Raw genomic sequence first — 13178 nt, 5'->3', positions numbered from 1 at the left:
ACCGCGCCGCCGATCCTCTCCAATGAATTATCGGGCCCTTCCAGATCGTGGAACGCCGCGCGCTCCTGGTCCAGCTCCGCTCTGACCGCCCGCAGGAAAAAACCTCGAGACAGGGGCCCGCGATATTGGCCCCGACCTTACTTTTCGGCCTGGTCCCAGGATTCGCCGAGCGCCGTGTTCGTTCGGTACGTGGGAACCGCGCCCGGATCCACCACCGGCTACTGTAATTAGGAGCCACTGGTTTCAGAGCGCAACGAATTTTCATGTGTATCGCTCTGACACACACATATACACACACATACACACATGGGGGGGGGGGGATACGTGGAAATTAACGAGTTGAAGGTGGTTAAACCTGAAATTTTCTATAAATATCGAACATGCGGATAGCGTAGGTGTGGATACTCGAGTATAAAAGCTACACAGATATAGGTGTAATTAATGTATCGGTATTTCAATGGATTTTTGGAGTCCGTTTCTCAGAAATGCGGAAATATCTGGAATATAATGTATAATGGAGGAATCACCTGGGTCTTCTCGATTCATTTGATATTGTGTTGTACTTTATAAATTTGTGTTTTTATGAGTATTCGGAACAAGCACCACGCGTGTGTATTTCTACTAGTATTTCTGTACAAAATATGTAAATTGGAATTTTGAATTTCAATGTTTTTTTTTTTTCAAGAAACACAGATACAGGTGTAACCGATGTTTTAATAAATTTGTGGAATTTTGATACGAACACGACGTTTAAAAAATCGCGTACCTGTAATATTCGAGGATTTCCTAAACTAAAAAATGTACTGTTCTTCTTTAATAACTGTTAGGTTAAATAACGGTACACACTCGAAGCGAGGAAAATGTGAATTGAACGAGAATTTATATTTTGTTCAGAGGAAATCTTAAAAAATAGTTGGATTACGATACAATTAATTCATTAATGAATGGTCACGAGTTTGATCGAAATGGAAATCTTTCCGTTTGCTCTAGGTCATCGGATGATCGCTAAGTTTACTCGAAAAATCTTTCACGTATGCACAATCTGCATCCAAGTCGAAACGCGTGCGTTTCACGCTCGTAGGAAATTCAACTTTAAAATATTGTCCAAGGAAAAAGCAGTCGTTTGGTAAATCATCTTCTCGAGCCTTCGCGTGGTAGCGAGGTTCTGCTTCGTTGATCCATTGCGTGTTTCATTGACCGTGCCGTGCTATCTTGATCGAGTTCGCGAACACGAATTAACGAGATGCGCGAGAGTTATATTTAGGATCGGCTAGAATGTGTGTTTAGATAAATGTTTGTATCTTGGTGGTTCGATATAAATTGCGGCGTTAATCCTTTCCATTTCCAGAGCAAAAAGAGTGCATGATAGCCACAGGAAAAGTTCAAGTCGTGCGTGTGATAAAAAATTGAGTGGATCGTTGATCTTTACTGATATTTAGAACATTGCTATTAATATTTGACTATTCGTTGTTGACAAGACCACTCTCTTTTCTCGTTAATCATATTTATAGTTTGAATAATGATATGTAGAGATGTTAAAATTTGTTGTGTAGGTCAAGTTAATGATCTTAAGGCGGCTCAGGCATACAGATGGCCTGCAGACGTTGCATAACGCCATGTAAAATAATATAATATTAATGCAATATTATAATAATATAACATTAATGACTGTGAGAGAGAATGAGAACGAATGAGAATGCATATCGAGGGAAAGTGTGAATCTGAGAAGAGTAAAGTAGACAGCGTGGAATGGCACAAGATTGAGTAAACAGTATGTAATGGAATAAATCCAGTTTTAATTAAGTTTAGCCTTAAATATACACTAAGTTAAATCTCGTTACGTGAACTCGTTACAATCGACCCTGATTGTCTAACCTCCCACAATCCCACAGATATTTTCATATTCAAATAGAGCGTACATCACTTTGTTCGTTTTTCTAAATTATTTTACCGAAATACGACGATAATTGCTAAAAGTGTTACTGGCGTTATTTAACGAGTGAATTAATTTCCATACATGTACATCACACATGCATGAATGGAAAGATCAGTGGAGAACTTCAAATCATACGAATGCACATTCCACACACACTAGGATAATCGATTTTAACATAAATAAAAATTATTGTTGAACTATCTGTTACGAAAAAAAAAAAAAAAAAATGTTTCAGATAAAAAGTGATAGCATACGTTTTCTCAATGCAGCTCTTTATTTCTTACAAAACTGTATTAAGGTCGAGAGACAAAGACAATATGAACACAACACTATCTCTTGTATTTTTTCTTATCTTTCAAACGACAGATTTTACAGAATTAACGTTAAAATATCTCTGCGAAGCCAACGATTTTTCTACGTAAACACAATCTTCTAAATAAAAGACTAGGTTGTCTAAATAAAGACCAAGTCAATATTAGTGCATTAGAAATTACACAATCTGTTCCAATGTGTTCGTCAAACTAACTATGCTATCCTACACCATAATAAAACGTTTAACAGTTCATCACTATTACGATGAAACGTGAAACATTGTAAAACATGATACGAGGAAATCAACGAAAGCAGAGTACAACGAAAAAAAAAAAAAGAAGAAAAAAATAAAGGAAAGGAAGAAAAACTCACCTCGTCAAGGGCCATGGAGAAGGCGCCAGAAATAGCGAGGCCCTGGCGATCTTTGAGGCCCCCTTTGATGGCCGTGAGATATCCAATAGTAAGATTCTGCTGTTTCCTCGGTTGTATGGACCTGGTGAACGTGGATCTGGGATACGTGTGCCTGGAAAGCGCCTGCTGCCACTCGGCCCCGGGCAATCCTGGCGGCTCGGCTAGGCCCAGGACCAGAGGGCTGCTGGCCAGCAGCAGCAACACCAGCAGGGCCCGCGAGCTCTTCCCGTACGAACGTGGTCGCAACGGTTGCGGCTGATCTAGCCGATGCCGTCGATTGCGTTCTTGAGGGACTTCCTGGCGACGGGGAGGCCTGCGGCGGCTCGGCTGCACTGGCGGGCCGGGGCGCATGGCCGCCGCCGCCACCGGTCAGCACCGCCTCCCTCCCGCTCACCTGCAATCATAATTAAATCAGTTAGTCGAAGAACACTGATACAGTGGTCGAAAATTGACCGCTTTCAATCCGTTTGGACTCGTGACTCAACTCCTTCGAGCGATAACTGGTCAACCTCTTGCGCTGGACTGACTTGATCTTGCGCTACACACGTCGAGAACTTTTTGTCGCAAAATTGCAATATTTTTCCAGCTTTTAAATATATTTAAGTATAATCGGATACACAGGCAAAACAAATTATCAATTTATTTCTATCCGGTGATATCATACCGACGAGTTCAAAAAGGAAGCGACGAATTTTATTGTATACGGTTTCATAGTCCGCAATCAGTTGCCATCGCAAGTAGTTAACTCATCATACTGTTGATGGTATGCTTGTGATTACTTTCATGTCACGGTCAGTATTCCGCTTCGTGCAATGATACTCCATTTTTCGAATATTTTAACACTATATTGTCAGAATAAAATGTCTAGAAGCTTTTTATAATAGCACATTCTACATTCCGGGGTTGAACTACGAAAGACTCTACCTACTGGTACGTGAAATTGCTAGAAAATTAATTTTCTTTTTCCTTAAAATAATAAATCTGGTCCACTTTGAAATTACAACTTTATTGTACAAACTGTGGTACAGCTGAAATTAATTTCTCTCCAAGAAACATAAAATTCATAGTCATCGATGATTACTTTCTACGAGCACACTGTTCTATTATTAGCATACTAGTGAGGAATGTGACACAACAAACTTCGTACATCACTAATAGCTCTTATCATGACGGGCAGACGAAATTTATCCCCATTAGTTGAACTTAATATTCTCAACGAGAATATCCAAGTTCAAATTCCGAGAGAAAAAAAGAGAGAGAGAGAGAGAAGTGAAGAACACTTTATTTGCACGTTCTATCTTTATCGTTTTACATCTTGATGAACAGATTACACACTCGTGTATTTTTAACCACTTATCTCTTCCAGTATTTGAAAAAAAATTCACCTAAGCAATTAGATGCAAGTGCTCGACTTAGAAGTGTCATTTTCCACGCTATCTTTCTTGCTGAACTGCCACTTATCATCGGTCACCGCTTATTCGTCTCTGAGTCATTGCATGTGCCATCTGCGCGAGAGGCTAATAATAACTGATATCCTTAAAACGATAGAAACGTTGCGCGATTTTCAATCCGCTCCGATTCTTCGTTGTCTACTCTCGATTGATCGAAAAATATATACAGATTATAGGAAAGAAGAAGAACACTTTTGTGAGAGATCTGTGATTCACTGGAACTATTGTTTAAATTTCAACGTGACGCATGAGACGATTCTGAACAATTCCTACTCTTTTTCAGCTCATCGTATTCAATTGTATTGTCACATCTTGAAAATTTGCTACGATCCTCCAATAATCAGGATCGGAAACAGATGAAAAAGACGATCCTTCAAAATCCTCAAAAATCGGAATCAAAACCAGATGAAGAAAAAGAAACGCTTCGTTCTTCGATCACTCTTTACGAATTCATCGCGTGATTAATCGTTGCACTGTTTGTTTATAAACGTAATAACCTTGCTCTTAAATTCCACGTTGAAAATGAGTCAGAGAGCGCATCGAAATTGCATGTTGCACGAAGCTAGTATCTCGATAATCGGATATCAATGATCTTCAGGAAATCTTACGTCAGAGACGCGGAGGATTACGGGTAAAACGTTTGCGATTTAAGATTGACGAAGAGTATCCCACGAATGATTCCGCTTTATCGTTGAACGCATCGATTCAACTCACTCGCAATAGCGTGTACGTACATCAGTCAGTAGAAAAGATTTCTGGGCACGCGGAATCGTGTTGTTTTATTGTTTCGCGGATGTATTCTGAGAAAATTATCTGGAAGAAGTCGCTGTCCGAGGTCGTTTTGCTTTTTCTTCTCAGCTCTTGTCCCTGTAGAAGTCTCCTTTCCAACTTTATTTATTGATAACTAAATTATACACACATATTACTGGGCAAGTGTGAATTATTGCAATATAAAATGCTATTCAAATGAATCTCTTTAGTATGATGTCAGTTAGTATGCAGCTGATAGATATACATAAACAGGAATAGCTATTAATAATTCAGGTGACTGAATACTTTGCAGAGTGACTTCAAGTATGTCTGTTTATAGTTAAGATGTAAGAACGATTCAAGTACATATCAGGATAATCGAATTGGGATCGAAATGCATTTCATACTGGGATAAAATGAACATATGCCAATATAGTGCTGATTTGATTCGAAAGAATTTAATATAAAGAACTGAGAATGTTAGTATTGTTTCGCTTGATGATGATAATGAGAAGACTTGTTGCTACCAAAGCCATCAATTAATCAAGAAACTTTAAGACAGATATTACTTGAAATTTAATAAAATTCAGGAATTACATGAAATAAAAGATTTAAGCATTAGAAATTAAATATGCAAATTCTTTTATAGTAAATGATACGATTATAAATGATAGTTTAATGGAAAGGATCATCATTTTATTCTGATATGACACTGTATATCTGTTTCTAGTCACGTTGGAAAAGTCTTCGATTTTATGAAATATCGCATCGATTTTGAGAAACTGTTTCTATAGTTACGATCGACGAACACTTTTCTGCTCTTAATTTCCTACATCGAACGATCTGCTAGATTTAATCAAAAACAAGAAGCATATTTGTATCACTCAAGTATTTATTTCAACAATTACTTGAATTTATTTATTTAATAATAAATTAATAAATAGCTGATACTGTATGTCACAATTAAATGAAAAAGACTCATTTGAATCGTATTTTGTATATTTGCAATGAAACAACTCTTAATAACATTCATTCCCATTACTTCCCTATTAGTTTCGCAAGCCAAGATTCTACAAAATTCCACGTCAGAATTCGCGTTCGTCGAAACGACGACGATTTATCGTCAGAACCGCAATGTAAGAATCGCTACGCCAATCTAAACTCAACTTGAAGAGAAAAAGAACGGACGTTTCGAAAAAAAAAAAAAAATCATTCTCGACGACAGCGCAATTCCGCAATTTGATCGCTTCTCTCAGCGAGAGATAACGCAGTCGTTTCAAGGCGCGGAACGATTCCGCGTTCGAGCATGATCGGAGGAGAAACACGGAGCAGGGAAAAACACGTGGCTGGGGATCGAGAGGGACACACCTGTTGCAATTACGTAACGAACCACGGACTCTCGTAGGCGAGAGAGTGTGGCCGGCTACACAGCGCGACGGCTTACAACGAAGGCCCCCCCCGTGTGACAACAATAAAGGCGTCTTCCCCCCCCCCTCCCCCCCAACCAGGCATAGTGACGGCACAGTGTGTCATTCACACCAAGCGTGTGCCGTGCAACTTTCGACTCGTTCCACGTTTCTAACTCGGATTTAATTATGGCCGCTGGTGAAAGTCACCAGCCGGCGGGCGCGCGCGGATTTATTTGACAGGACGAAGAGGCGCATGCAAAAAGGGACGCGTTCGCGTGGTAGAGGTGCTTGAAAACGAGCGACACACGACGCACTATTAACTGCCGTGATTATTGGATGCGACACTCCGATGATAATTGTAAGCAGATACTCTGTCGCGACGAATCTCCGCACTGTTAAAGTTTTTAGAATAGTTTAGATTTCTGTTTTTAACTCCTAATTGAAATTTCAATTTAGGTTTCACGTTTTCTTTACGTTGAATTATTATTTATTACGTTTAACTACGAGTACTGAAATATAATAAACAAAATATGAGGAAAACATTGAGAACACGTGGATCATAATAATTCCAATAATATCTCATGCTTAATTATTAATATTATACACTAAGAACCACGATGAACTTCTGCCCTCTCCTGTAGCAGAAAAAGTACTTTCGACGAGACACTACATCAAAAATAATCTTGCAGAACATGTAAATATGCAATGACAAAGTAACATAATACAAAGTATAAATAAATAAAATATCATATCACAAGTAGTATAGAATTGTAAATTATTATTATATATAAATTAAATTTAGTTTTAAAAAAACTAGATATTAATAAACACGATAAACATTTAATTTCTAAATGTATATTTAATATTTATTTATTATCATTATTATTTATTATTTATTATATATATATATATAGATCATTTACTTTCGAGATAATTAAAATTATTAAAATAAATTAATTAACCGTGATACAAACGGTGCAAAATAAATTTCAGAGTATAATCCCAAGTTAACGCTTGTATTTAGCTTCGAGAATCTCCGATAATAAAAATAACGGTTGCGAGCCAGCAGAAAATATTCCGCGACCCCTTTTGAGGCTCACCGGTGTTTGATTCCACGTTTCCAATGGAAATTTTCGACCTCGTTGAATAATCGTGCACACGCATCTCCGAAAGTATACAGCCTCTGGAGTGCTGGCTTTCGTCGATGTATCATCTGTCCGGCAGATACACACGCTTTCTCCCCGACGATTTGTATCGTCGCGCGCGATGGTTGAAAAGTGTGGATAGGATCGTGACCCCGCCGTGGTTTTTTTCAATTAACGACAGAGAGACACGGCATGGTACAAAAACGTGGACGATACATTGGCTAGGTGCTGGCGATGCACGTTACGAACAGTTTTCAACGCATCAGCGTGATGCTATTTATTTTCAGGTGTTGTTGGAGCATCTCGTTAACGTGTTTAACACGTACGGACGGGATTTACGGTGATACGCGGTACACGAGTGTATGAGAAAATTTTCCAAATTTTCAATCGCTAATTGCTGGTACATCTTTTGTCCCATTTTGTGGACTTATGACGGCGCGCTTCTGGCAATTTCAATAATTTTTTTCGTCAAACATGTGTACAACTTCTTCCAATTTCTTTAAATGTTACGAGTTACATTCCTTAGGCGATAGTTTTAATTTTTAATAGTAGAACACTTGTTAATTTTGATTTGTTAAGTCTTAAGAGAAGACTTATTTGACGTATTTTTAGTTCTAACGTTTTAAATATAATTTCTTGTATAATTTTTAATAATATTTGTAATATTACTATACAAGTAATATCAACGGAGTTGTACCGTAGTGATAATTATATTAATTAATTAATCTATCTTTCAATCAATCTACTTATTTACCATACAGAACAATATCACGGAGTAATACAACACAGAGTTCAATAAACGAGAATAATTCAATGACGTCACGCCTATATTTGCCAGCAAACATCGTATTTCTCAAATCGAGTCGTTCGTATCGTAAGGGAACGATAACGAACAGCCTACACCTCAGCATATTCGAACGGTCACAAACTTCACACCGAAACTTACGAAACGCTTTCGTAAGCGAACTTCCTTGTTAACCTTTAAGTGGTTCACAGACGACCACAGTGATTTATGTTATATTATAAAAATTTTTTATTTCATTCTGTGGAGATTACCACTAGAAATTTGAAATTATACATGTAACGTGAAAAAACCTAAACTATCGTGACTTCGAATAGAGAACGATACTAATCAACACACTGACTACGCGAGTTTTGTACATTTTCTTTTATGAATAACTATAGTTTGAAATGTATCACACCGCTTCACTTCTCGCGTTGTTGATAATTTTTTAGTCAAAAACTTATCTTGTCTCGATCTATTAGTTTCGTTTTAATTTTTAATTTTTTAATTTTTTTTTCTCGTTCCAAAAAGTCGCGTCGGCCATTGTGGCAGTCAACGTGTTAATGTTAAGGAAATCGAGCGATCGTGTGTGTCTAAAAGTTTGACGAAAAACTTGTTAGCTACGACTGGCATGATCGTTCCAGTCAAATTGATTTTCACCTTGAGGCTGTTACGTCCCATAGGCGATCGAGAAACAGGCTGTTTTTAACGCGGTCTTGATACTTAAAGTAAAGCCAGTTCGATAAAAGTCTAAGAATAGCGACGCAGAGCCGCATACGTTATTTGTTAATGACGTCGATTTTCGGTTACCAAAGATATAAGTCGATACAGGTCTTAGTTAGTGATGCCGCGTTTAAATTTGGCCAGATTTTATTGCGCAATAAAGTATCGTTATCAGGGGAGAAGAAGAACGCAAGCTCTTTAATGTAAAACCTCATCTCTCTCTCGTTTAATTAAGAAATTTTTTTGATAGCTAGGTTACAAATAACTCGAGAGGAGAATCGAGAATTCTATGCTTCCCATTCTTCTGAAAAGTGTGGTATCAGGAAGATTTATTCTACGTATACGTAATACGTAAAATATGTTAAATAATAAAACATTCTCAGAAGAATTTCTATACCAATCTTCATCTATTTTAGAAAAATCATAAATATCACGTTCAAGTTTGAAATTTATTTTTAAACTGACGTTTGTGTTTGAAAACTTGGTAATATTTTTTTCAAATATCAAGCAAGATCTATTAAAAATTTTATCATGTTGTATATGTTACGTGGAAAAAAATAAACCACTGATCTTACGATTTTTATTGTACACAATTTCTCTATAAATTAACACAATTCAATTTTAGAAAACCAACTGTCATCCTTTCAAACACAACTGAAAAAGGATAGAAAACTAAAAAGAGCTCATTCTAAATTTGATTGCAAGGTAATGTAAAAAAGATAAATCACAATACCACAAAGGTCTCTGGACTGGATCTAGCAACTTTTATTCAAGCTCCAAATTTACTCTCAACCATCAACTATCACGTTTTTTTCTATTAACGACAATTGCCACGATCCAATTCCGGAGAGCCAGTTGACATCTTTAAACCGCGACGTCTCTCGTCAAACGTCACATAAAACCAAGTAAAGCAAGTAAACGTGCAAGATCCATTCTATTTCCATCGTGACGCTACATCGTCTCGTTAACGGAATCTCGGAATCTCACGGACAGGTCCTTCTTTCCAACATACCATTTTCGCAAAGTTGATCGCGGTTGGAGCGGGTCGCTTGCTCGGCCGGAATCGAGCTAGGAAGTCAAATCGGTGAGCTGGAATGTGTCAGGCATGCGTTTACGCAACCCAGGGTCAACACTCGCGCTGCATATCGTTTAGATAAACAGTTGATAACTCTCCTCTCCGAGAGTTTGGCCTACACGTATCGATCTTTTACAGTCGCCTGACCACGCCGACTTCCAGACATTCTGCGAGCAACGTAGTGTCCAGAAATGTATAACTCACGAGCAAAAGAAGTTTTTGTCTTGTTGTTAGATATTTTATAAATCTTGAAAGTTGGTTTGTGATTATTAGATTGCTAGATTATAGGTATATGAATAAATTAATTTTTAGTATCGTAATACAGAGCAAAATATTTGCAAGTAACTGAAGAATCATCTGTTAATGGTGCAAAATAACTTTGAAATTCAGATACTAACCCATTAAGTACCATTGTAAATACTTCGTAGAGTCTAGATAAAAGACATGAAAAATTTCTGTCATAGCTCCAATGCTAAAAAAGAAAAGAGAAAAAAAAAAAATAGAAAATTCCAAACGAAACGTTGCGTTAAAATATCAAAAAAGAAAACAGGGGCTCGAAAGGTTCTACTACATCCAATCTTCTATTGCTCATGTAACTCTCCTCGCTTCGACCGTTAATACCCACTTCAAAAATAACACTCGCTATTAAATGAAATCAAAATGAAACTAGCATAGCGCCGCGAAGAATATGAATTAATAAAGTGGTTCTCTTCGTTCGAAGTGGCTCGTATTTCCTAGTGAATGGGACTTCATTTTTATTCCCAATGACTCACGGTTCAATTCAAGTCCAGTGTCGAGCTCACCACCATGGCTCTCTCTTTCTTTCTCTGTTGGTAAACAATTTAAACGGTGAAATTAAAAGAAAGAAAAAAAAAAACCAGAAGTATTATAAACACATGGGAAATCGTAGTAAACGGATACGACGGTGTACGCGGTGCACATTGAGGTATCCTGTGGTGACCAACAAGAGCCACACCCCTGAAACAGTTTACAGTAGTAATGTGATATATTATATCGACATGAAACACTCTAATGTACTGTGTAGCTGCGATAATGACAATGCCCACGCGTGCACATCTCGACAACGTATATGCATATCGTTCTTCAATTACCCCTTGTAACGCGATATACTGCAGAGACGAGGCGCGTTAGAACCCGTATTACACGTATCGCATGTGGAAAACAAACTGTTATACAGGCGAGAGCGTGCTCCGATCGAATCCGAGTGCCTCTTCCCTTGTTCTTTCGGATTACCCCGAGGTGTATATAAAACTCGAGCCGTCAATCGTTTTTTAACAAGTTTCGAAGGATGGTCGGATAGTTGGAACTTTGCGATTATTTACTCTACACGAGTTGCGCTGTATCAAACTTTGTCGATGTCACCTTGTATTCTATGACGAAGTGAATACGGATACTTAGAATTGGTTCAGGTGTTAAGATTATTCTCTTTCTGGAATGCGATGGCGGGCCTATCTGGTATAATATATGCATCTGTGAGTCGATCCACTATAATACGAATGTGTGTTTGTAATGTTACTTTGTACTTTATGATTAAGCCTTGGCATTCAAAGTACAGATATGAAACAGGGTACAGATACTTATTGTTGGAATTGTTTGAGTGAATTTTCAAGATTATTTTTTTATAAAACTAAAATGGCAGGAAATATATTCCCTGGGTAAACGTTAATTAAATTCGTATTTATGAGAGTATAAATAATTAAAAAAAAAAAGAAAAATAGAAATTCGGTAGGAAGTTGTTTCAATGTATTGAAAGCACTATACTTTGGATATTTTATATAGGTACTTTTTCGTATTCTCTACAATTTTCTATATATATAAATACACAAAAATCCGCAGTCCATTTATGAGTCAAGTGATTGAAGTGTCATTATTTATAATTTACGGTTATTATGGATAATAATTAAAACGATGGCTTAATAAATAATCGATGAACGAAAGCTTAATAAATATTCATCAATTTATTAAATTGACCAACCATTACGGGTAAAATTGTATGAGATACTAATTTATTTATCGTTAATATTCATATTAATTGTTATTCCACAATATACACATATCACATTGTACAATAATTCGATAATTATCATGAAGATAATAGCTTCGAATTCCTGCTAAATTTCGCCAAGAATTCTTCGAACAATCAAATGAACCGATCTTGTAACATTAAACACTTGCAATTAGAGTGTGGCACTTAGTTAGATGAATTAGTATAGTGGCAAGTATTCAAACACTTATCACAGCAAGTGTAAGCACATTCAAACGCTTATTGTATATGTATCATATAAAATCTTTTCGAATTTCATTGATATTATAATGAGTGGACTGCGAATTTTCATGAATTCATGAGAAATTAAGGAAGGTGAATGGTAAATGCAAGGAATGCACACAATATGCAAGAATACATAAAATATCAAAGAGTTCTTGTTACAAACTTCAGTAACGACAACAAACTTTTGCTTAGGTTTCATTTCTTCGACTACGTATAAAAGTACGAAATTGCAGAAAAGTCCGCGATCCGAAATTTAAAAGGAATCTAAAAATGTTACAAGGTATTTAATATATATTTAATAAAAAATTAGTGTAGCATATATATATATATAATTTTTAATTAAAATTGCTATTAATTACCATCAAGTATGCGACAAGAGTCAAGATAGTTCCAGTGAATATTAGAGTATACTAAACCATTCAAATTTTTATACAATACACATAATGTATTTGTGAAAACATTTTTACGAGCGTTCTAATACTTTCGTACACATTAACGTAACTATCAAGTAAATAAGCGCCAAAGTAATCAAGTAAGTGCACATCAATACTGTCAAGAACATCGGTATACTTCCGATAGTTGCAATATCGAGTGGTATTTTCAAACGATTCGGCAGTTAACATTATCTTTTTAAAATTCGACTTCGTCGTTCAACGCCAACGTCATTGCGTTGCAATGTTAAAGATCGGGGCACGTGGCTAGCATTTCGAGCACGCAGGTACGCGCACCTATTATCTCGACAGCGGCAGGTGTAAATTACGGAAATCTCGCAACTTAACTTTGCCGCTAGTTTAATTAGTGCTTCATAGCGGCGCGGAATATTAAATACCGGCGCGCGTAGAGATCGTTTCGTCGCTGACACTAATTGACGAGTCTTTCCGTTTCGCTTTAA

At 36.9% G+C, this 13178-nt stretch overlaps 1 protein-coding gene across 2 annotated transcripts in view; it reads right to left on the bottom strand.

Annotated features, from left to right (window-relative positions):
* Nucleotides 1–13178, bottom strand: part of LOC122536447 (receptor-type guanylate cyclase Gyc76C-like) — a 106926-nt gene that overhangs the window by 66966 nt on the left and 26782 nt on the right. For both annotated transcript variants that reach the window (XM_043668822.1, XM_043668823.1), the window contains exon 3: nucleotides 2621–3053. In XM_043668822.1, the coding sequence (XP_043524757.1) occupies nucleotides 2621–3010 (390 nt within the window). In that variant the 5' untranslated portion in view covers nucleotides 3011–3053. The remainder of the gene's footprint in view (nucleotides 1–2620; nucleotides 3054–13178) is intronic.

This window comes from Frieseomelitta varia, unplaced genomic scaffold (genome assembly GCF_011392965.1).
Source record: "Frieseomelitta varia isolate USP_RPSP 00005682 unplaced genomic scaffold, Fvar_1.2 scaffold_835, whole genome shotgun sequence".
Taxonomy (NCBI): domain Eukaryota; kingdom Metazoa; phylum Arthropoda; class Insecta; order Hymenoptera; family Apidae; genus Frieseomelitta; species Frieseomelitta varia.
Note: the sequence above shows the minus strand (reverse complement) of the source record. Positions and strands in the feature narration are given on the sequence as shown.